At 39.2% G+C, this 25,987-nt stretch overlaps 1 protein-coding gene across 4 annotated transcripts; it reads right to left on the reverse strand.

The window, feature by feature from the left end:
- Nucleotides 1–3,111: 3,111 nt before the first annotated feature.
- LOC110941510 lies at nt 3,112–25,713 on the reverse strand. 4 transcript variants are annotated; one of them, XM_035984032.1, is made up of 8 exons: nt 25,599–25,713; nt 24,130–24,207; nt 23,649–24,052; nt 4,839–5,845; nt 4,288–4,336; nt 3,985–4,199; nt 3,796–3,903; nt 3,112–3,728 (listed from the first exon to the last, which is right to left on the reverse strand). In XM_035984032.1, the coding sequence occupies exons 3-8, from the start codon at nt 23,856–23,858 to the stop codon at nt 3,497–3,499; spliced, it is 1,821 nt and encodes a 606-aa protein (XP_035839925.1). In that variant the 5' UTR covers nt 23,859–24,052; nt 24,130–24,207; nt 25,599–25,713; the 3' UTR covers nt 3,112–3,496. The 4 variants fall into 4 exon arrangements, with proteins under 4 accessions (XP_035839925.1, XP_035839924.1, XP_035839927.1 ...); XM_035984031.1 differs by having other exon boundaries at nt 24,130–24,211; nt 25,599–25,703; XM_035984034.1 differs by lacking the exon at nt 25,599–25,713 and having other exon boundaries at nt 4,839–5,138; nt 5,214–5,845; nt 24,130–24,957.
- Nucleotides 25,714–25,987: the final 274 nt, after the last annotated feature.

Here is a 25,987-nt window from a genome sequence, read left to right on the forward strand (position 1 = left end):
TCAAAAACTCGAACAACTCCTTGTCGTGCGTCGTTTCCATCGTTGATTCTTATGACCACGAGTCACTGCATGATCCTTCACGGTGTCCATATCTATCGTTAAAACTCAAACAATTCCTTTTCGTGTGTCGTTTTCATCACCGGATCTGATAAATTTGTTATAGCTAGGGTATTTTGGCAGTGGTGGTGGTGTGGTGACTAGAGGCGGCAGCAGAAATTAAACAGAGTCATATTCAGGTCCATCAAACTAATGGGTTTATAATTAGATTCAGGTCCATAAATATGTAGTTTAGTCTATTTAAATTAAATATTTGTATTTTGTTTTAAAGTTATAATGGCAAGGGTAGTTTGATCATTTCACAAGAAATGACAAAATTAACGGAAAATTTTAACCAGGTTAATGCTAAAGAACCTAGGGTGTAATTTGTTTAACAAATAAATAATTATGACTGTAATTATTTAAGTTAAATGGTATCCATTGCAATACAATACAAAAATAAAGGACGAAAAGTGTAATTTTAAGGAGGCTCCTCTTGAGTTGATGGTACTACTAACACATGGGTGATGGGACCTTACATGTCCTGTTAATGTTAAAACAAATAATATGAATGGATAGTTTTACAGTGTTCATCTAATAAAGCTTATAATGATCAATTAGGTGAAGCATCACCCAAAATAACTAATTAAGGCCATTAGTGTCGTAAGGATCTAAGACTAATAGTGAAAAATTAAGAGATACTATGACCTATTAATACCTCATATAACACATTAAGCCACAATATGAGTAATTACTACCCAATGTAACGTATTAAGGCACAATGTCACTTATTACTAACTAATATAACTTACTATGACATATTATGACTTATTACCATTAATGTAGGGCTAGTCTACTTGATAAAGGTATATATCTCTTACAGGTGAGGTCACTGGTTCAAACATTGGTAAAGGTGATTAGTTTAGGATTATTGGAGTTATAGAGTAGGAGCAAGCGGAAAAAAAAACACACACACACAGTTAATACTACCTAATATGACTTATTAAGACATAATAATTTAATGTTAAATTAACTCATAAGGGCATCATTTGACTTACTGCTACATAATATAACTTATTAAGGCATAATATGAGTCATTACTGTCTAATATGGTTTTTTTTATACAGAAGATGTTGCCCTTTATTATATGTATCAATGTATCATTGTTGCTTTGAGAATTGTTTTCTTAAAAACTGATGGCTAGCGTTCTTTTTTATAAAATGATACAATTGATAAACAACGGAAAACAAGCACAACGTAGGATAATTTTCTACCCACCGCAATGCACGGGTTTCCCACTAATTTAATGTTAAATTAACTCATAAGGACATCATTTGACTTACTGCTACATAATACCACTTATCAAGGCATAATATAAGTCACTACTCTCTAATATGGCTCATTAAGAAATAATATGGCTTATTACATCTTTTTATTATGTTTATGCTTAAGCTCTGTTCAGGCCTTGTATAAATCCCTATCAAATTTACACACAAACAATCAACCATCACCACTCCACATGAAGAATCCAGACACCACCTTCACCACTCCACCTCCACGCCAATACAAGGGGCGGTATGCTCAGCGTTGGGGAAGCCCCACGCCACATACTCACTCCCACGCCGTGTGGTCTAAAGAAGAGCCTTTTGACATTAGGATCCTTTTAGACATGATGAGTTTTATGTATAAAAACCGGGGCAACTTCCCCAAGCCATTTATATATATAACCGGAAGTAGATTTGGCCCATAGTTTTTTGAATGATGACTCCTGTAAAAAAGTAGAAATAGAATATAAAATGATACATGGCGTTGTATATGCATGTCGTAATGCGTTTAAAGAACACAGCATGCATGAGTTGAAAGATTCCATAGACCAGATTTTTTTTTGAGCGGTAACATGTATAAGGTTACCACACTCTCCAAGGCCCACGTTGGCTTCAAAGTAGGGGTGTTCATCGAATCGAATATCGAATTTTCGAATTATTCGAATCGAATTATTCGAATCGAATTATTCGAATAATTTTTATTTTCTCTTGAATTCAAATTTGATTCGAATTCGATTAAAACCTACCCAATTCGTATTCGATTCCTATTCGAAGTTCAAAGTTTGTCTTGTTAGGGCGTTCCCCCGGAAAACCATACCGGCGGCTGCCACTTGACAGTCGTTGTGCCATCACAAGAGCAGAACTCTCTGGCATAACACACGGTGGGGCGAAAACCCGGTTGGACTCGGGAATCGAATTGACAACCTCACATAAGTTGAAATTGAACTTGAGTCTCTATTGAAAAACTCAAACCTCCTACCACCAGGCCACAAATGGGGGACATGCCATACACCAGAATACATGACACTATTGACCTTTTCTACAGTCTTCAAAAGTACGAAAACAAATCACCCCATATAAATATCTTTACAAGTCCACTATGTCCCTGTCAAACTTTTAGAAGCATCAAACAAAACCAAGATCACCCCACCCCACCCCACACATAAAAAATAAAAATAAAAAAGTGCATCTTTTTCCTCCTTTTTATCCCCACAACAAATCTTTTCATAACCAATCGGTTGTTATACCGACGGTCTGTCTTACCGGTTCATTGGTCAGACCAATCGAATAGGTTTTAAAAACGAATGACAACATAGTCTATAATATACAAATGTATAACTAATTTAAAACAAAATATGAAAATACTTTATTTGTTTGTGTGCATTTGTAATATTAACAAAATATATAAAAACTTAAATAAATAACATAAAGTCTGAAGTATGAAGCAATTGATAAATACTTTATTTGTTTGCGTGGATTTATAAGATTAGAAAAATATAAAGATTTAAATAAATACTATATAAAGTCTTAAGTAATAAATAAATTGATAAATAAGATTTTAGGAGAAAAACAAAAAATTAAAACGAACAAACTGAACTCTAGTCTGGTTATGTGTCTAGTTCCTGTCCGATTCTAAAAACACTGCCCACAAGCAGGTTTCATATCCAAAGCAAAATTACCACAATTATTATCATAATTAATTTATATCCAACCATTGGCCAATTAAGTTCAAACAAAATAAAATAGCGCAAATGCTAATAAGGAATTAATAAATTGATCCGTTAAGATCGAATCTAAGATACAGAATGTGCATCCCCTCACGTGTACATTTAACAACAAAAGCTATTGGTAGGGTCTGGGGAGGGTGAGTGGAACGTAAAACAATGAGTTTGATGGTAGTTTTCTATTGTTGTCTGAATTAATGTTGGTTAATAAAAATGCATACCCGCCATTCTCCAGAGCCGTCCAAACTCCAAACAGTCCTTAATTAGTGTCGGTAGACATGTACAAAAGAGCGTTATATACTGTGTGTCAGAAGTCAAAACCGACATCAGTTGACTTTTTGGTTCAGAAAGATGGACCAGAAATGTACAGTTAGACAAGGAAGAGAGCAGATAAGGCAAAAACAAGACTCGTCACAATGAAAGACAATTATACCCTTGGGGTACTGTCGTTGGCATTGGACTAGCTCTAACGTATCTTTGAGGATATAATTTAGGGGCAGTGGAAGCTCCACCAGAGGATGCTGACTCAGCAGGAACCATTTGAGCGCGGCTATGGAACTTGGCAAAACGATTGATCAACGAAAATCTCTCCAAATCTTGTGACGCCATTCTGATTTCCAGAACCGATCCTACATTCTCAAACCTGCATCATCATTTTACATATTCAAAACTTTCTCGTGTGTGTTTTGTATTATGGGTTGTGTGTGTACCTCAAAATATCATTTTCCAGCTCGTTTGCTCGTTTAATGAAGTCTTCTACAATCTTCGAGAGATTTTGATCACAACTACCCTTAGATATCGAGGCGTTCCCTGACAACCTGGATTGAAAAGTCGGAAAAAGATATTAGAAACAAAAAAAAAATGGAGTGATATTTTAAAGTTTGAAGTGCAGTTCTTACGTGTAAAAACACTTCGACAAGCTGCATGCATCACCAAGTGCCAATCTAGCGGCAAAGTATGTTAAGGTATTATAGCATTTAGGAGCATCGTCTGAAGGAATTGCAGCCGGTGCAGGTCGAAATAACACTTGCATAAGCTGTGTTGATAAGATAACTCTCTTCTTTGAGGGGACCATCCGAGTTGAGTATCCTAATGCTTCAGCGTCTTCTTTCAACTGTTTAACACAAGTTGTGAGAGTTTAGAACAAGTATCAAAATACTTGGATAACGCAAACAAGCCAACTAAAAAGCAGTAAAACACACCATTTCAGGTACCCGTTTGGCAGCCTGGGCCCACTCTACTTCAGCAGTGCTGCAAGACAGCATTGTCAAAACTTAGTTCACATTCAAACATCATATGCAACAGGTAAATAAGCAGTTAATGCGGTAAAAAATCGGATACCGGTCAAGGACCGATATTTGAGATATCGGTAATCGCTGTGGGATATCGGTAATTTTAAGATCTTGCTAAATCTATATAACCTTTTGCAACTTGCTAAACACTAACAATTGTAGCAAGTAGGAACCGATTAAGAGTTAAAATACTAACATTTAACACTAATAATTAACAATTAAGACTTATAACACTAATAGCAACGATAAGAAGAATGACGAATGCTAGAACCAAGTAGAAAGGTAATGATGTCGCGAAAATCGGTGATATATCGGTCCAATATCGCTGAAAATATCGGTACCGATATTTTGCACCGATATCTCACCAGGGAACCAATAACCGATATATCACCGATATATTGGTGATATTTCGCAATATTAGCTACATAGAATGGAAAATGTAATAGACATGTAGGACCCACCTCATGTCTAAAAGCCTTGAAGAACCTTTTGTGGCCTCTTTATGCCATGGTAGAAGCTCATATGTAGAAAATTTACGCTTCTTTGATTGAGGAACGATCAAATCTTGATTAATAGCAAGCGAGCTGGTCCCCGTTACGGGCCAAACTCTCCCGTATTGACTTTTGCTGGCTAATTTCATTTGCAGAGACGAACTATTTCCATACAGCGGATAAGCATCTTGAAGAGGGTGAGATGAGTTTTTAATCGATTGACTACCGCTTGCAGCTGACTCCGTCAGAGCTTCAGAAGCAGTTTCTATCCTGTTAATGTTTGAACTAGTGTTACATACCGCTTGTTGGGAGATCTGAGATAAGTCAGAACAAGTCAAAGGGGACCTTTGAGTTGGTGGGCCCAACATCAAGCCAAAGTATTGCGGAACAGAAGAATGTCCACACGATCCTTGATGGGACTGTAAAGGTGAAAATCTTTGAACTTGTGCACTAGACGCTTTTAAAGACGGTCCAGTTTGAAAACTGTTATTCTGCCATGGAGTTAGATTTTTCCCACTTTCCATTAGACCGGAAGGCTGGTTATCATTGGGCACTTCTGGGTTCTGAAAGCTCAAACCGCTCCACTCTTCCTGCACCCCTGTATCGGTACTGGAGGTTTCTTCAACGGCAGACTGCATAAGAGCACTCCAACTCCCGTTTGGAAGTGACGGAAACGCTTGCTCCTTGTCTATGTCTTCAAACATGTTCCCGAAACTTCCCAAATTGTCATCATTTGTATCGTATAAGAACTTACGTTCCATTGGATCCAAACTAGTTAACTCCTGAGAAGGATTGACGACGTCTTGTTCTTGCTGATCATTTTTTGTTTGACTAAGAGCTGGTTGAATCATGTTTCTATCCTGATATGAAACATTAATTTGATCACTCATACATGATCTGCTAACACTATGCCCATTAAATAGCTGAGACGCAAGACTCGTTGAATGGAGAAGTTCATTTTGGGCCTGTGAATAAAGGAAATTGTTAAAATGATGTATTTCACATTCTAATAATTCATATCATCAAATATGTTGTTATATCATTGTTGAGCTATGTTTATTATTGGGCTTATTGGTATTATCTAATAAGTTGGTTGTTGGGCTGGTAAACTGATTGTTGGGCTGTTGGCCTGGTTGTTTGTATGTCGGTTTAGTCTGGGGTGCAAAATGTAAATACAAGGTACTGATGTGAATGTTCCAATAACTATCAAGGGGCTATTTGTATTATTGTTTGATTTCAGGTATATAACAGAAGAGAGAGAAGGAGCTCATCATTCACACAGATATTTTCTAGGGTTTCTGGTATCTTCTTCGTGTTCACTTTGATCATCCAAGTTGTACGGCTGATCTGTTCATCTGGAGTTGGAGAGTTTCTACCTTCAGTGTTGTTGATCTCTGTTCAGAGATTGTTGTAGTTCATGAGATCATATTGATCTCAGTTGTATTCTTTCATTTGTTTGTTTTGTACTTTCTTTATATTCAACAGATTTGTGAATCTGTTGAATCTGTACTTTGTATTACAAAGATCTCAGTCATTTGAGATCTTGGGTTTGGTTTGGGTACTTTTCTTGGTTTGGGTTAATAATAGATTTTGTCACGTTTTCTGTCGCTATATCTTGTGTGTTCATCTTGTTAGTCTTAGATCTATACCATTTTTACATGGTATCAGAGCTTTAAAGCTCTTATATGCAGATCTAAGTCTTCCGCTGTTTAGATCTTACTTGTTTTTTGTAGATCTGTTCTGATAGTGTTTGTTTTTTGTAGATCTGTGGAGTTTGTGGTTAATCTGATCTTGGGGGTGAATTTGGTGTGGATCTTGACACTGTTCTTGGTTGCTGTGAGAAGACTGCGTTGGTCTCTGAAACCCTAGAAGGTTCAGGGCAAACCAACCAGTAGTTGTTCTTTATTGTTTGGTGTTTGACTTGTAACCCTAGAAGGTTACGGTCTTCACCTTGTGCGAAGACTTTGCACCCACTGTGAGATCTTTCCTTCTTGTAGTTAGTTTTTTGTTTTTTGTTGGTTGATTAGTTGAAGTCGGGGTAGTGAGGACCGGCACCTTATCTGTTACTTGATTGTTTTTTGCTTGTTGTCTGTGAGTTTGGCTCCTGTATTAAGACATGTTCAGGCACTATAAGTGATGAACCTGAAATCTTGACACTGATACAGCTTCGCCATTTTGTGTTGTATTTCTGTGGTTTATTTGTTGTTTCTTGATAGTGTTTTATCTGTCTTCTTGATTGTGTGTCATCATGGTTCAACCAGAACCAGTGGATCAACCTGTTCCAGGTGCTAGTACATCTCAGACCTTAATAGGTAAACTGGATATTGGAGATCCACTTTACCTACACCCTAGTGATTCTAGTGCCCTTACTATTGTTAGTGTAAAGTTGGAAGGGTACTGAAAATTATGCTGTGTGGTCTGCATCTATGAAACTTGCTTTAGAAGCTAAGAATAAGTTTGGGTTTGTAAATGGAAAGTGTGAAAAATCCACTGAGGATGATGTGCTTGCTAGTCAGTGGGATAGGTGTAACTCTGTGGTGTTAACTTGGCTTTTAAACTCTGTGTCTGAGGAACTTTTCTTAGGTCAAGTTTTTTCTAGTTTAGCTTCAGAGGTTTGGGAGGATTTGAAAGAAACTTATGACAAGATAGATGGTTCTGTGGTTTATGATTTGTTCAAAAAAATAAATAGTATATCTCAAAATGGTTCAACAGTTGCTGACTATTATAATAGATTAACAACAATGTGGAAGCAGTTTGATGCTATGCTTCAACTGCCAACATGTTCTTGTAAAGCAGCTAAAGATTATAATGATTTTTCAATGTTAATCAAGCTAATGCAATTTCTTATGGGACTTGATGATGTTTATCAACCAGTAAGAACAAATCTGTTAACCAGAGAAACCTTTCCATCTGTCAAGGTTGCTTATTCTGTGGTTTCTAGGGAGGAATCACATAGGTTAACTAGATGGGTCAAAAGGACAGAATGTTTCTTTTGCTTCTAAGTCAAACCAATCATATGAATCAAAGAAAAAGACATCTAATCAAAGAGGACCTAACTCTGCCTTAAAATGTACACATTGTAACATGTTAGGTCACACTGTTGATAGATGTTTTGAGCTTGTTGGTTATCCTCCTAATTTTAGAAAAAGAACTAATAATACTTCTGGTAAAGCTAGTGTAAACAGTAAGTCTAATGCTGCTATTGCATCCTCTTCTAGTGAGTCTACTTCTGGTTTTCCTTTTACACCTGAACAGATAGCTAAGTTGTTAAGCTTAGTTGGTGATAAGTCTGCTAATGTGTCAAGTACTGGGAAGGAGTCAACAAGTGTAGGAGGTGAGTCTTGTTTTGTTACAAGTGGTATAAGTTGTTCTAGTTCTATGTTTTTTGAAGGGATAATAAGTTGGATTGTTGACTCTGGGGCTAGTCAACATATGGTAAATAGTGATAAAGACATGTTTAATATTGTTGATGTTTCTGATTTTGATCTTAAGGTAGGTCATCCTAATGGAACAAGTGTTAAAGTTTTAAAAATTGGTAATGTCAAGTTAACTGATGGTATTATATTAAAAGATGTTTTCTATGTCCCAGGGTACCATGTTAATCTTATTTCTGTGCATAGATTAGCAAAAGATAATGGCATTAGTGTGGTGTTTAATGAAAATAGTTGTGTGTTACAGGATTCCAAATCAAGGAAAGTCCTGGTGACTGGTAGTCAAGATAGTGGATTATATTTTGTGGGAAAGAATGGTAATTCAGTAAATGTTTGCTTTAATAGTTTTATTAAGTCAAATCTGTGGCATAGCAGATTAGGGCATCCCTCTGATCAGGTTCTATCTGTGTTAAAAGAGATGGTAGATGTTAAAAGTATAGAACATGGACCTTGTGATGTGTGTCATAGGTCAAAACAGGTTAGAGTTCCATTTCCTATTAGTGAACATAAGTCTAAGTCAATAGGTGAATTAATTCATCTTGATCTTTGGGGTCCATATAAAGTTACTAGTTATGAAGGATTTAAATACTTTTTAACTATTGTGGATGATTTTTCAAGAACTGTTTGGTGTTATTTGTTAACAAATAAAACTGAAGTTTTTGAAAATCTGAACAACTTTTATGAACTATTGATAACTCAGTTTGAAAAAAGAATAAAAGTTATTAGAAGTGATAATGGTACTGAGTTTGTGAACAATCAAATGAGTTCATTTTGTAAAACCAAAGGTATTTTGCATCAAACTTCATGTTCTTATACACCACAGCAAAATGGTGTGGCAGAAAGAAAACATAGACATCTCTTAAACACAGCTAGAGCTTTATTGTTTCAGAGTGGTTTACCTCTTAGATACTGGTCTGATTGCATTTTAACTGCTGTGTATTTAATTAACAGGTTACCCATGTCACACCCCAACCGATGGCGGAATCATCGGGGCGCGGCACTGAGCGAAACAGATTGTTCAGAAGTTTCCACAACAACTATCATACAATTCAGTTATATAACACGTCCCATACCGTGTCCCAAATAACAACAAGTTATCATAGAAATCAACCAAACAATATGGGAACTGTTCCGACAACTCAAATTCTTAATTATTACAGACCAAATGTAAATATTGTTTTAAGACCTCTAGACGACTACTGTGGATCTTACTGACTACAGGTGCCAGTGCAAGATCTACAGATAATTATGGCCCTGGAACAGGTACGTGGACGCTGTCCTAAGGTCACAGGCTCCTAGAAGTTTATTATTGCCTCGCTTCCCTAGCACGCTAGTAGCTTAAACACCTGTCACATACGTTAAAATAAAAGTCAATACATATAATGTAAAGGTGAGTACACAAGTTTGATATAGCATATAGAGTTCGAATAGTTTACGCATAACCAAGCACGTACACAAAGGCAAACGATGCATGTAAATTATCAACATGGGACCATCGATACCAATGACTTCGGGTTGACTGTCCGAGACAGTTCGCAATACATGATTACCACCGTAATCCATGCAGGTAATTGTCCTTAGCAACCCCCGTGTGAACGGGTGCTGAGTCCAAACTATAGTACTACGTTGCTAAAGCAGGTAGATAGCACTCCACGTGTAAACATAATAAACAGCAATCATTTAGACAAGTAATACATGCAAGTAGGTTAGCGTTCAAATAGTTTGAGTTGTTTGTGAATTTGGTAGATTACGTATGTAACACCCAAAAGTGCTGAAAGCAAAAAAAGGGATCGAGTATACTCACAGTGATTGATTGTGGATTGAAGGGAGCACTGAGAATAGATTAGCCTGAATAGTTCGATAACACAACGATGAGTAACGCGAAGAAGGTAAACAATGCTACTTGGATCGAGTAGGCCATTCGATCGGACAGCAGTTCGATCGAGTGGGCTGTTCGATTGGTTTGAAAAATCCGTTCGAACATCCATTCGATCGGCTGGCTGACCCGATCGGCTGGTTCCTTCAAGTGGATTGTTTCTTCCTTTGATGTGAAGGATGTGTTTGTGTACGATGGTTTGTACTACCTTTCAAGTTGGCCGATCGAACAGCTATTCGATCGGTTAGCCCAACCGATCGGTTAGCACTTCGTTGTTTTCAAGTATGTCACTCGATCGGCTGGCATGTTCGATCGGGTGACATTCCAATGTTTTGAAAAGTCTTAGTGTTGAAGTATAGTATCTCATGATTCGAGCAGTAATGTTTACAATCGAGTGGCTCGATCGATCGAACAGAGCCCTTGTCAATACTACACTTTATGAGTTTGTGGGACTAAGTGCTGGTCGATCGGTTAGCCTAGCCGATCGGCTGGCATAGTCGTTCGGTTGGGCTGTTCGATCGAACAGCCTAGCCGTTCGGCCAGCTTCTCGATTTGGTTAACCTTTCACCTAACACTTGGTTATTCCCGTTAATTGTTGATGTTTTAGAGATATTTTGACTACGAGTTGAACCACAAAGCTGAAGTCCCTACTTGGCCTACTGACTCGAGCAGGAATCACCCAAACCCGGTCAGAGACGGTTTGGAACCTAAGCTTAACGTTTAACCCGGAATCGGTACATCTCTCGGCGGAACCCGAATCTTGAACTCTGTGTTTGTTTAGATTGATTTATAATTCGGTTCAAGCTCGTTTTCACCGGCTTGAGTGTAAAAGAGTTGAAAGATAGATGAAAACCCATCTTCCAATCCTTTTCCACCGTGAAATGTTAAGATCCTTGGAAGATTTTAGGTTATTGATGTGGAAATCGGTTAGATCTAGCTTATTCATGGCTGAATGAAATCAAAAACATGATGTTCTTGATGAACACCAAGAACACCATGATGACATCACTCAAGAACGCCTAGATCTTGGTGATTTCATGGATGAAATCCAGATTTTGAAAGATAGAAAGATGGAGAATCGATTAATGAACAAAAACGTACAAAGATTAGAGTGAAATACTTACAGGTTTGAGAGAAATCTTGGATTTAGTGAGAAGAAGAGGCTGGTCGGTCAGAGCTTTTCCAAAAGTGGAAAGTATGACAAAGACAGCCCTATTTATAGGCTTCCAAAAGAGGAAAGGTCAGCTGATCGAACAGCATTCCTGATCGAGCAGTTGTCCGATCGAACAGTCCTGTTCGATCGGCTAGCCTGTTCGATCAGGTTGTCCTGTTCGATCGGCTAGCCTGTTCGATCAGGTGGCCCTGTTCGAACAGCTTGCCTAGTTTTGAGTGTTTCGCGACGATTTTGATATTTCGAGTTCGATGAATGATAATTTGAGGAGGATAGAATTCCTAATCAAATTACTTTTAGTCCCAACTACTATATCTAACATACAAGCATCCTTACAACTTGTTTCCAAAGTCGGTTTCGATTGAGTTTGATTCACCTTCGAGTCTTGATTGATTTGATTGATTCACCACACATTTTAACATAAAAGTAAACATGCACAAATAACACATAAGGCACACACACACGTATAGAAGTACTAAAATCCCCACACTTGAGTTTGATGATTGATTTGATTAGCTTGATTATTGATTGACTAGCTTTATTGCGTTGTTACTTCCTACCATTCACAGTCGGCCGTTGATTCACAGTTCGATTATCGGTCGATTAGTTTAATTATACAACACTTACTCCAAATAATACGAAAATCAAAATGAAACTAAAATGAAATTAATCTTTATTAATCTTTAATTCCAATAACAGTCAACACTTGACTTTGACTTTGACTTTGGAAAACACGGGGTGTTACAGTCTCCCCTCCTTTAGGGAATTTCGTCCCGAAATTAGGCCGAGAACCGTACATCGCCGTGTGATTTTACCTATTTGATGCTTCAGATCTATCTGAACAACTGCGGGTACTTGGCCTTCATGTCACTTTCGAGTTCCCAAGTGAACTCCGCGCCTCGTTTGCCTTCCCATCGTACTTTTACAATAGGAATGCGAGAGCGTCTGAGTTGCTTGGTCTGTCGGTCCATGATTTCGACAGGCTTTTCCACGAAGTGTAGAGTCTCATTGACCTGAAGATCGTCGAGTGGTATTATAGAGTCGTGGTCGGCTACACATTTTCGAAGGTTCGATATATGGAAAGTCGGGTGGACATTGCTGAGTTCCTCCGGTAATTCGAGTTTGTAGGCAACTTTACCGACCCTTTCCAGAATCTTAAAAGGTCCAACAAATCGAGGCGCAAGTTTCCCTCTTTTGCCGAATCGGACTACTCCCTTCCAAGGTGATACCTTTAGGAGCACGTAGTCGCCAACTGCAAATTCGCGGGGCCTGCGTCGTTTATCGGCGTACATCTTTTGTCTATCCCGGGCCTTTACCAAATTTTCCCTTATTTGGTGGATCTTGTCAGTCGTTTCTTGTAGAATCTCGGGCCCAGTCAATTGTGAATGACCGACCTCGTGCCATACAATAGGCGAGCGACATCTCCTACCATACAAGGCTTCGAAAGGTGCCATTTCGATGCTGGAGTGATAGCTATTATTGTACGAAAATTCGACCAACGGTAGGTGTTTGCTCCAACTACCACCAAAATCAATAACACACGCACGGAGCATGTCTTCAATAGTACGAATCGTTCTTTCAGTCTGCCCGTCGGTTTGCGGGTGGAATGCGGTACTCAAATTCAGCGTCGTACCTAGAGCTGCTTGAAAAGTTTCCCACAATCTCGATGTAAACCGAGCATCGTGATCCGAAATGATGTCTCGAGGCGTACCATGATTCTTAATGATTTCGTCGGTGTAGATTTGGGCTAGTTTGGCCACCTTATAGTCTTCTCGTATTGGCAGAAAGTGGGCTGATTTGGTTAGACGGTCAACTATAACCCAAATACTGTCGTGACCTGATGGCGTGGTCGGAAGCTTAGTTATGAAATCCATAGCTATGCTTTCCCACTTCCATACGGGTATCGGCGGTTGTTCGAGTAAGCCTGAAGGTCTTTGGTGTTCAGCCTTGACTCTTGCACAAGTTAAACAGCTACCAACATATAGAGCAATATCCCTTTTCATCCCAGGCCACCAGTACTTGTAGCGAAGGTCCTGGTACATTTTGTCCGCACCGGGATGAATGGAATATCGGGATTTGTGGGCTTCGTTCATGATAATCTTTCGCAAATCTGTCCTCCTCGGAACCCAGATTCGGTCCAGATAATAAAATATCCCGTTGGCTTTGCTCACGAGCTGAGTTCCATCGTGATAGATTCGTTCTTTCTTCAACGTACGCTCGTTGAAGCATGCGTGTTGTGCTTCGCGGATGAGAGCTTCGAGGTTATACTGAGCCTGGATGTTTCGAACACCTATCACGTAATTCTTTCTGCTGAGGGCGTCTGCAACTACATTCGCCTTGCCCGGGTGATAACGGATCTCACAGTCGTAATCGTTGAGGAGTTCTACCCATCGGCGTTGACGCATATTGAGTTCTCTCTGGTTAAAGATATGTTGTAGGCTCTTGTGATCGGTGAAGATCGTACACTTTGTACCATACAGGTAGTGTCGCCAAATCTTTAAGGCAAAGACAACTGCGCCTAGCTCAAGGTCATGGGTTGTATAGTTCTTCTCGTGGATTTTGAGCTGTCGAGATGCGTAAGCTATAACCTTGTCTCGTTGCATGAGAACACAGCCAAGTCCAAGGTTTGAAGCATCACAATAGACAACGAAGTCATCGCTTCCGTCCGGTAGTGTAAGAACTGGTGCATGGCACAGCATGTGTTTGAGGGTTTGGAAAGCAGTTTCCTGCGCGGTTCCCCACACAAAAGGCTTGTCTTTATGAGTAAGGGAGGTAAGCGGTACGGCAATCTTTGAGAATCCTTCGATGAATCTCCGATAGTAACCAGCTAATCCGAGAAAAGAGCGAACTTCTGACGGATTCTTTGGCGTAACCCATCCCTTGACTGCCTCAATCTTTGCAGGATCAACGTGTATACCCCGACTATTCACAATGTGACCCAGAAATTGAACCTCCTCCAACCAGAACTCACACTTGGAGAATTTGGCGTAGAGTTGGTTTCCCTGAAGCAACTCGAGAACCAATCGCAAATGCTGCGCATGTTCGGCCCTCGATCTGGAATAGATCAGTACATCGTCGATAAATACAATGACAAAACGGTCTAAGAACGGTTTACACACGCGATTCATCAGATCCATAAAGACCGCGGGTGCGTTGGTCAAACCAAAAGGCATGACAACAAATTCGTAGTGGCCGTATCGGGTTCGAAAGGCGGTTTTGGGGATGTCTTCCTCTTGAATCCGCAACTGATGGTAGCCTGAACGTAGATCAATCTTGGAGAAACACTGAGCACCTTGTAATTGGTCAAACAGGTCATCGATTCTTGGTAAGGGGTATCGGTTCTTGATGGTCAGCTTGTTCAATTCTCGGTAATCGATGCACATTCGGAACGACCCGTCCTTCTTTTTGACGAAAAGGACTGGTGCGCCCCATGGAGAAGTGCTCGGGCGAATGAAGCCTTTTTCAAGTAACTCTTGGAGTTGATTTGAAAGTTCTCGCATCTCAGATGGAGCGAGTCGATACGGAGCTTTGGCTACTGGGTTGGCTCCTGGAATAAGGTCGATTCGAAAGTCGATATCACGACTTGGAGGTAATCCAGGAAGATCATCAGGGAACACCTGAGGAAATTCTCGGACAACAGGGACATCTTTGACTTCAACTTTCTTTTTCTTGTCCGTCTCTGCTACAACAATGTTGGCCAAGAAGGCTCGATATTCCTTGCGGAGATATTTGCGAGCTTGAAGACAGGACATGAGCTTGAGATCTTTCGCAGTAGTTTCACCATAAACACATAGAGTATCACCACTAGCTAGCACAAAACGAATCATCTTATCAGCACACACAACTTCAGCATGGTTTTCACGAAGAAAGTCCATGCCTACTATGACATCGAAACTTCCGAGCTGCATTGGAATGAGATTAATCGGGAATATATGATTGTTGAGCTTGAGAGTACAATCACGGAGCACAGAATTGACAGCAATGGTTCTCCCGGTAGCGACTTCTACTTCGAAGGGTGTCGAAAGATAAGAGCGCTTACGTCTAAGAAGCTTCTCAAATTCAAATGACACAAAGCAGTTATCGGCTCCAGTATCAAACAAACATGATGCATATATACCATTCACAAGGAACGTACCATTGACCACGTTGTTGTCAGCTTGAGCCTGACGTGCATTGATGTTGAAGGTTCTGGCGTGAGCGGCTTGCTGTTGAGGCTGTTGTTGTTGTTGCTGTGGTTGTTGAGCTTCTTGTTTCACCACCCTGTTCGGGCACCGGTTTGCGAAGTGGTTAGGGTCACCACATGCAAAGCAGGTCCGAACATTGTTTGCTGGGGCCTGTGCAGCTTGAGGAGCTTGGGGAGCAGGGAGTAGAGCTTGGTTGACAGCGACTTGAGCTTGAGCTTGACGGGGACCATAGCGGCAACTCGCAGTGAAATGCCCGTAGACGTTACAGTGAGCGCAGAATCGGCAGGCCACACCCACCGGGTGATGATAAGAACATGTAGCACAGAGTGGGTGGGGGCCGGTGTACGCACGCTTTGCTGGCGGCGCATTGATCACTGGCGCAGTGCGCTGTGGTTGTTGCTGTTGTGGCGGTACTGACTGAAGAGGAGTAGCATTGGTTGCAGCAGCACAACTCTTGTTCTTCTTTCTTCTTCTCGAGGACTTGGAGGCTTGGGCAGTGGTGTTCTCGGTTGATGCGGCAGTAACTTGATGCAAGGACTTGGTTTGTTTATCCCAGACACCAGCCTTAACTCGCTTGTCGTTAATCTCAGCAGCGAGTAGGTAGGTTTCCTCGATCGTTGCGGGTTTGGCGGCGTGAACAAAATCTGCAACGCAATCCGGAAGAGCACGGATGTATTTCTTGATGGTCATGTCAGAAGTCTTGACCTGGTCGGGACAGATAATGCTCAACTGCTTGAAACGGGCAGTGAGACCAGCATTGTCTCCCTCCTTTTGCTTGATACTCCAGAACTCATCCTCCAACTTTTGGCGTTCGTGGGGAGGACAGAACTCGTCCATCATGATCGCTTTCAATTCCTTCCACGTCAGCTCGTATGCAGCGTCGTTCCCGCGCTTGTTCCTTTCTGCGGTCCACCAGTCCAAAGCTCGTGACTGGAAGACACCGGTAGCATTGAGAGTACGGAGGTGATCTGGGCATCCGCTTTGACGAAGGGTGACTTCTACCGAGTCAAACCAATGAAACAGAGCCGTAGGGCCATCTTCACCGGTAAACTCTTTTGGCCCACATGCCTTGAATTGTTTGAAGCTAAAAGTAGCTTTGTTGGAGTCTTTGGGCGTGAGGGTTCGGGATTCCTCAGATGACTTGCTTGCGTTCTCGAATACTTCACTCACAGCCTTTGCTACTGTTTTAGAGAGGATAGCAGCAAGACGACGATCTCTCTTCTCCCGACGAGTAAGACGTTGACGAGGCCTTGATGATGACGACATGGTCTGCAATAGACATCGCCATAGGGCTCAACACAACGAATTTGAATCTCGCACGTCTTAGTTTACTAAAGCTTAGAATCACGTCACATCTCTCGTTACGTAACGCATATAATCACATAAGCACATAATCATAGAGGCACATAAGCACAGAAGCAATTAGGGCACATAAGCAATTAAGCAAATAGAGCACTTAATTCCCTAAACACGTACACACTTTCATCGTAGAGGCGGTCAGAAAACAGAAACCTATAACCATAAGTCGAGTGTCATTCGTTTTGCGTATCGGATAGCACCACATTGTATCGTCTAACTTAATCGTATAGCGTAGCATAGCACATTGGTCTCGTTTAGATCACATCAACAGGGATTCGAATCGAGGTAGGGTAGCAACAAGGGTCACGCAGATTGACAACAAATGGAGTAACCAGCAAATTTTAAAACACGTAAACAGGTAAATCATATAAAATCAACAAAGCAACACTCGAAATTGGAAAATGGATTGTCTGCGGCTACTAGACTTTGACTAACCATGGCAATTTAACTATTCACAGTTGACTTGTCGTCACTTTCGACTCTAGGGGACATGTTTCTGCCTCGATTCTTGGGCATTATGCATGCGCACTCTAGGCCATATTCATGAGTTCAGGTCGTTGGAGTCCGTCAATTGCCTTGGCGAGATAAAATAAAATTGGAAAAACTGCCAAGGTTAGGGTTTCACCCCTAGCTTAGAAATTTCTTCCTTGTTTTAAGAAAATTTAGAGGAAGTTTTCATCAATTCATGGGTTTCAGCCCCGAATTTGGTATATCTTTCCCCCGTTTTGTTAGAAAATCGCACAAAATAATTGGCAAAATTTTGTATTTTCAGGCAGGAATTTGCGGATTTCACTCCTAATCCCGTCCAAATTACAAAATTTGGCTCGGAGTTCGGATGTAATGATAGAATAGAAGGAAACAACATAAAACAAGCACATAAACTTGGTCTCTTGGTTCCTAACTATAGTCTAGGTTTCTAAGACAGCGATCCGGACTAGATCGTGTCTAACCTAATTCCCTATAGTTATGGCTCTGATACCAATCTGTCACACCCCAACCGATGGCGGAATCATCGGGGCGCGGCACTGAGCGAAACAGATTGTTCAGAAGTTTCCACAACAACTATCATACAATTCAGTTATATAACACGTCCCATACCGTGTCCCAAATAACAACAAGTTATCATAGAAATCAACCAAACAATATGGGAACTGTTCCGACAACTCAAATTCTTAATTATTACAGACCAAATGTAAATATTGTTTTAAGACCTCTAGACGACTACTGTGGATCTTACTGACTACAGGTGCCAGTGCAAGATCTACAGATAATTATGGCCCTGGAACAGGTACGTGGACGCTGTCCTAAGGTCACAGGCTCCTAGAAGTTTATTATTGCCTCGCTTCCCTAGCACGCTAGTAGCTTAAACACCTGTCACATACGTTAAAATAAAAGTCAATACATATAATGTAAAGGTGAGTACACAAGTTTGATATAGCATATAGAGTTCGAATAGTTTACGCATAACCAAGCACGTACACAAAGGCAAACGATGCATGTAAATTATCAACATGGGACCATCGATACCAATGACTTCGGGTTGACTGTCCGAGACAGTTCGCAATACATGATTACCACCGTAATCCATGCAGGTAATTGTCCTTAGCAACCCCCGTGTGAACGGGTGCTGAGTCCAAACTATAGTACTACGTTGCTAAAGCAGGTAGATAGCACTCCACGTGTAAACATAATAAACAGCAATCATTTAGACAAGTAATACATGCAAGTAGGTTAGCGTTCAAATAGTTTGAGTTGTTTGTGAATTTGGTAGATTACGTATGTAACACCCAAAAGTGCTGAAAGCAAAAAAGGGATCGAGTATACTCACAGTGATTGATTGTGGATTGAAGGGAGCACTGAGAATAGATTAGCCTGAATAGTTCGATAACACAACGATGAGTAACGCGAAGAAGGTAAACAATGCTACTTGGATCGAGTAGGCCATTCGATCGGACAGCAGTTCGATCGAGTGGGCTGTTCGATTGGTTTGAAAAAATCCGTTCGAACATCCATTCGATCGGCTGGCTGACCCGATCGGCTGGTTCCTTCAAGTGGATTGTTTCTTCCTTTGATGTGAAGGATGTGTTTGTGTACGATGGTTTGTACTACCTTTCAAGTTGGCCGATCGAACAGCTATTCGATCGGTTAGCCCAACCGATCGGTTAGCACTTCGTTGTTTTCAAGTATGTCACTCGATCGGCTGGCATGTTCGATCGGGTGACATTCCAATGTTTTGAAAAGTCTTAGTGTTGAAGTATAGTATCTCATGATTCGAGCAGTAATGTTTACAATCGAGTGGCTCGATCGATCGAACAGAGCCCTTGTCAATACTACACTTTATGAGTTTGTGGGACTAAGTGCTGGTCGATCGGTTAGCCTAGCCGATCGGCTGGCATAGTCGTTCGGTTGGGCTGTTCGATCGAACAGCCTAGCCGTTCGGCCAGCTTCTCGATTTGGTTAACCTTTCACCTAACACTTGGTTATTCCCGTTAATTGTTGATGTTTTAGAGATATTTTGACTACGAGTTGAACCACAAAGCTGAAGTCCCTACTTGGCCTACTGACTCGAGCAGGAATCACCCAAACCCGGTCAGAGACGGTTTGGAACCTAAGCTTAACGTTTAACCCGGAATCGGTACATCTCTCGGCGGAACCCGAATCTTGAACTCTGTGTTTGTTTAGATTGATTTATAATTCGGTTCAAGCTCGTTTTCACCGGCTTGAGTGTAAAAGAGTTGAAAGATAGATGAAAACCCATCTTCCAATCCTTTTCCACCGTGAAATGTTAAGATCCTTGGAAGATTTTAGGTTATTGATGTGGAAATCGGTTAGATCTAGCTTATTCATGGCTGAATGAAATCAAAAACATGATGTTCTTGATGAACACCAAGAACACCATGATGACATCACTCAAGAACGCCTAGATCTTGGTGATTTCATGGATGAAATCCAGATTTTGAAAGATAGAAAGATGGAGAATCGATTAATGAACAAAAACGTACAAAGATTAGAGTGAAATACTTACAGGTTTGAGAGAAATCTTGGATTTAGTGAGAAGAAGAGGCTGGTCGGTCAGAGCTTTTCCAAAAGTGGAAAGTATGACAAAGACAGCCCTATTTATAGGCTTCCAAAAGAGGAAAGGTCAGCTGATCGAACAGCATTCCTGATCGAGCAGTTGTCCGATCGAACAGTCCTGTTCGATCGGCTAGCCTGTTCGATCAGGTTGTCCTGTTCGATCGGCTAGCCTGTTCGATCAGGTGGCCCTGTTCGAACAGCTTGCCTAGTTTTGAGTGTTTCGCGACGATTTTGATATTTCGAGTTCGATGAATGATAATTTGAGGAGGATAGAATTCCTAATCAAATTACTTTTAGTCCCAACTACTATATCTAACATACAAGCATCCTTACAACTTGTTTCCAAAGTCGGTTTCGATTGAGTTTGATTCACCTTCGAGTCTTGATTGATTTGATTGATTCACCACACATTTTAACATAAAAGTAAACATGCACAAATAACACATAAGGCACACACACACGTATAGAAGTACTAAAATCCCCACACTTGAGTTTGATGATTGATTTGATTAGCTTGATTATTGATTGACTAGCTTTATTGCGTTGTTACTTCCTACCATTCACAGTCGGCCGTTGATTCACAGTTCGATTATCGGTCGATTAGTTTAATTATACAACACTTACTCCAAATAATACGAAAATCAAAATGAAACTAAAATGAAATTAATCTTTATTAATCTTTAATTCCAATAACAGTCAACACTTGACTTTGACTTTGACTTTGGAAAACACGGGGTGTTACAACCCACTTCTGTGTTAGGAGGAAAATGTCCTTATGAAATTGTGTATGGTTTTAAACCCTCATTAAGTCATCTAAGGAACTTTGGGTGTTTGTGTTTTAGTACAATCTTAAATGAGACTGATAAGTTTGCTTATCATGCTGATAAGTGTGTTTTTATTGGTTATTCTAATGTAAAGAAAGGATACAAGTTGTTAAGTCTAGAGAATAGAAAAGTTTTCTTTTCTAGAGATGTAAAGTTTTATGAAGGTGTGTATCCTTTTAAAACAAGTTTGAGTAATAATGAAGAACAACTAAATAAAACAGATTTAAATCATGTTAATTTTTTTGATTTTACTGAAACACTTTTTCCTGAAGTTCCTATTGTTCCCAATGATGAAGAGGGTGCTACTGGTGCACAAGACCCCAACAGTGAGGGTCAGCAACCAGAGTCTCCCTCTACATCTGCTACTGCTCAGAATAATGAGCAGTTAGGTAGTAGTAGTTTGGGAAACCATGGTGGGGCAGGCAACACTGTAGGGTTAGATGATGTTACCAACCAATCTGAGGGACAAAATACAGTTAGGAGATCTTCTAGAAAAGTGTCATTTCCAAAAAGGTTTGATGAGTTTGTTGTAGAGGGTAAAGTTAAGTATGGTATTGAGAAAGTTGTGAACTATTCCAATCTGTCTTTTGATAATTTCTGTTTTGTTGCTTCTTTGAATAAGTCTGTTGAACCAAGCTCTTACTTTGAGGCCATAAAGGATCCTAGGTGGATTGAGGCCATGAACTGTGAAATGGAAGCACTTTATAGAAATAATACTTGGGTAGTTGTAGATTTACCAAAAGGTAGAAAACCTATTGGTTGTAAATGGGTGTATAGAATAAAGTATAAAGCTAATGGTGAGGTTGAAAGATACAAGGCTAGGCTTGTGGCAAAAGGTTTTAATCAAAGAGAGGGAATTGACTTTGGTGAGACCTTCTCACCTGTGGTCAAAATGGTTACTGTTAGAGTTGTTTTAAAACTTGCTGTTAATAAGGGTTGGCCTTTATATCAGTTAGATATAAATAATGCTTTTCTATATGGTTCTTTATCTGAGGATGTTTATATGACCCTACCTCAGGGTTATTTTGACAATGATAAAAATAAAGTGTGCAAGCTTGTAAAGTCCCTTTATGGGCTTAAACAAGCTCCTAGACAATGGAATGAGAAACTTACTTCTGTGTTACTTAACTTGGGTTTTGTTCAAAGTCTATGTGACCATTCCTTATTTGTTTTGAATAAAGATAAAGTTTTTGTTGTTTTGTTGGTATATGTGGATGATATAGTGATTACTGGAAATGATGTTTCAGAAATTACTCAAGTTAAAAAAAGGTTAAGTGAAAGTTTTAAGATTAAAGACTTAGGTATACTTAAGTATTTTCTGGGCATTGAAGTGTTATATTCAAATGAGTCTATTTGCTTGTCTCAAAGAAAGTATTGTCTCGAACTGCTCAATGAATTTGGATATTTAGGGTGTAAACCTGTGAATACACCAATTGAGCAGTCACATGTTGTAACTAGTAAAGTGAATAAAGATCAAAAGTTTTTGGAAAATATTAATGGTTTCCAAAAACTTATTGGAAAATTGATATATCTGTCTTTAACTAGACCTGATATAAGTTATGCTGTACAATTTCTGAGTCAATATATGCATAAACCATGTCAGTCACATCTGGATATTGCTTTAAGGTTGTTGAGATACTTAAAGCAAAATCCAGGAAAAGGTGTTATGTTTAGGAAAACTGATGGTTTTGATATATCTGGGTTTGTTGATTCAGATTGGGGTAAATGTACTATGACTAGAAAATCTGTCACAGGTTTTGGTATATTTCTTGGAGACACACTTGTATCTTGGAAAAGTAAGAAACAAGGTGTTGTCTCAAGATCTACAGCTGAGGCTGAGTATAGGGCTATGTGTTCTGCTACTTGTGAAGTGATGTGGATTAAGAACATCTTGTCTGAACTAAATATTGTGTGTACTTTACCTATGAGATTATTCTGTGATAGTAAGTCTGCTATATCTATCTCACAAAACCCAGTTTTTCATGAACGTACTAAACATTTTGAACTTGACTTGCATTTTTTGAGAGAAAAAATTGCAAGTGGCATTATTGACCCACAAAAAATTGCTTCTGAGAATCAGATAGCAGACATTTTTACTAAAGGTTTAAATGTTACTCAACATGATATTTTGTGTAGAAAATTAGGATTGTTTGATATGTTTGCTGATTGAATTATGGGGGGGTGTTAAAATGATGTATTTCACATTCTAATAATTCATATCATCAAATATGTTGTTATATCATTGTTGAGCTATGTTTATTATTGGGCTTATTGGTATTATCTAATAAGTTGGTTGTTGGGCTGGTGAACTGATTGTTGGGCTGTTGGCCTGGTTGTTTGTATGTCGGTTTAGTCTGGGGTGCAAAATGTAAATACAAGGTACTGATGTGAATGTTCCAATAACTATCAAGGGGCTATTTGTATTATTGTTTGATTTCAGGTATATAACAGAAGAGAGAGAAGGAGCTCATCATTCACACAGATATTTTCTAGGGTTTCTGGTATCTTCTTCGTGTTCACTTTGATCATCCAAGTTGTACGGCTGATCTGTTCATCTGGAGTTGGAGAGTTTCTACCTTCAGTGTTGTTGATCTCTGTTCAGAGATTGTTGTAGTTCATGAGATCATATTGATCTCAGTTGTATTCTTTCATTTGTTTGTTTTGTACTTTCTTTATATTCAACAGATTTGTGAATCTGTTGAATCTGTACTTTGTATTACAAAGATCTCAGTCATTTGAGATCTTGGGTTTGGTTTGGGTACTTTTCTTGGTTTGGGTTAATAATAGATTTTGTCACGTTTTCTGTCGCTATATCTTGTGTGTTCATCTTGTTAGTCTTAGATCTATACCATTTTTACAGAAATCCACTCTGGTACCCATGAGCCAAGTTGGTATTACCGAACATAAACATTTGGGATGCATCACGAACTGGTGTTCCGTTAATTAAGGGTGCGTAATGAGCCCCGAGAGCTTGCTTATTGTGTACTAACGATTGTTGATTTAACTCTTTGAGTTTCTGTTTCCTCTGGAGTTCTTCGAGCTGCTTGAACATAATTTGCTGCTGCAACATCTCAAATTCATTAATAATATGACTGCTGCTTACACTGATGTTTATTATTAACCCAGTGCTCGTGACGAATAATATTTAGTCCTTCCTAAACTATCTTATGACACAAGTCATTGTTGGCATCTATGTTGCCGGCGGTTAATACGTGTTGCATCAAGAACTTGTGGATAACTTCTGCAACTAAGTTCTCACAAAACCTACAAATTACAAGTCAATCGTTAAAAAATCAAGCATGATGACTAGTATAAGGTGAAGACATTAAACCATTACCGACCGATATAAAGATGATCATAGAAATAATCATTGAAACCTTTTGGATCATTATAGCTTGAGCTCGGCTCCAAAAAAGTATCTTTCTTGCAATAACATGAAAAAGAAATGCAACAACATATATGAATGTGCATTATTCAAGGTTTAAAAGAATGGAATCGAGCCTCAAGGCGTTTTCCCTTCGCCTCACGAGGCGTAAGCCCGAGGCGGAACTAAAAAGTAAATATAAAAATTATATATCTTATAAAAAAATAAAATACTAAACATCAAAAACACACAAAAAGTTTGTAATCAAACTCAAACAGCATAAAAGGCACCACTTTCTAATTGGTCATCCTCAACCCATGAGGCACTGCCTCATACACGTTTTCTTACCGCCTCAGCCCTTAGAGACGTACGTACGTACAAACATAACCACATGAGGCCGCCTCATACACGTTTTCTTACCGCCTTGACCGTTTTTTAAACCATAGCATTTTGTACTCTACTTATAGAAAGTATGTTACTGTATTCACATATTCAATTCATCAACAAAAGTCACCGCGTATCGTCCTCTGTACCCAAAGCAAAATGTAAAAGTCCCGAGTACATTGGTACTTTTTTCCTGACTTGGTACAAACACCTCCTTTCTTTGAAAACAATGATTCCTCTTTATAGCATATCTTAACATGAAATATGTTGCAAAGCAAAAGGTCAACCACTCAATTTAAAACCACAAACAGTTCATTCACAGTTTCACACTTTTTACTTACTTTTATGTCTCCATAATCATATACTTAATACTTAGGGTATGTTTGGCATGGAGCTTTTAGGATATGTTTGGCATGGAGCTTTTAGGAGCTTTTAGCTTTTAAAAAAAAGTTTCTACTCAATAAAAAAACCTTTTTTGGTTGAAGGAGCTTGAAGCTTTTAGGTTAGGAGCTTGAAGCTTTTGGTTGAACGCTCCTACTAGTAGCGTTTAGAAGGAGCTACAAGTTTTTAGGGAAAAAATGACTATTTTAACCTCTAAAGATAATGAACTTTTTAATACACAAACTTTTTAAATTTTTAGTTATGTCCATTTTGGTCATTTTATTAAAAGCTCCAGCTCCTCTGCCAAACACCAAATATATCTAAAAAGTTCCAGCTATTAGCTACCAGCCACTTTTGCCAAACATACTGTTAAGCCCTAATATATTCTAGAAACAAATATACACAAAAAAAAAGTTATATTATATAAAATTAACATTCAACAAGATCATATACATAAGCCCTAATATATTCCAAACCCCAAAAATTAAAAACATCACTGCATGAAAAACCTAAATTCAAATTTCACCAATAATTCAATGTCGATAATTATGAATTTCGGTCATTTTAAATAAATTAAAACCTATACTGACGTTACAACATAATATAGATTAAGAATCAGCTAAAAAAAGAAGCTCAATTTGAGAAGATTTCAACAACACAGTGATCCAAATGAAGGCTTACTTCTAGAAGCTTCGTTCATGTTAATGGAGATCAAGAAGAGTTTGTTCACTCTCTCTGTTACCTACAAACTTTCTCTCACTAGAATCGATGAGCGAGAAAGATGCTCTTTTTTCTCACTTTGGTGTTTTATATTTTATTATTGAGTTAATTACTGTTTTCGTCCCTATGGTTTGTCAAAAATCACTATTTCAGTCCATTAGTTTAAAAATTGCGATTTCAGTCCCTGTGGTTTCACTTTCGTAACCATTTCAGTCCACCTTGTAACCATTTCAGTCTCTGTACTTAACAGAATAATGGATTGAAATGGTTACGAAAGTGAAACCACAGGGACTGAAATGGTTACGAAAGTGAAACCACGGGGACTGAAATCGAAAATTTTAAACTAATGG

The sequence above is a fragment of the Helianthus annuus genome, chromosome 15 (assembly GCF_002127325.2).
Source record: "Helianthus annuus cultivar XRQ/B chromosome 15, HanXRQr2.0-SUNRISE, whole genome shotgun sequence".
NCBI classification, from domain to species: Eukaryota; Viridiplantae; Streptophyta; class Magnoliopsida; order Asterales; family Asteraceae; genus Helianthus; species Helianthus annuus.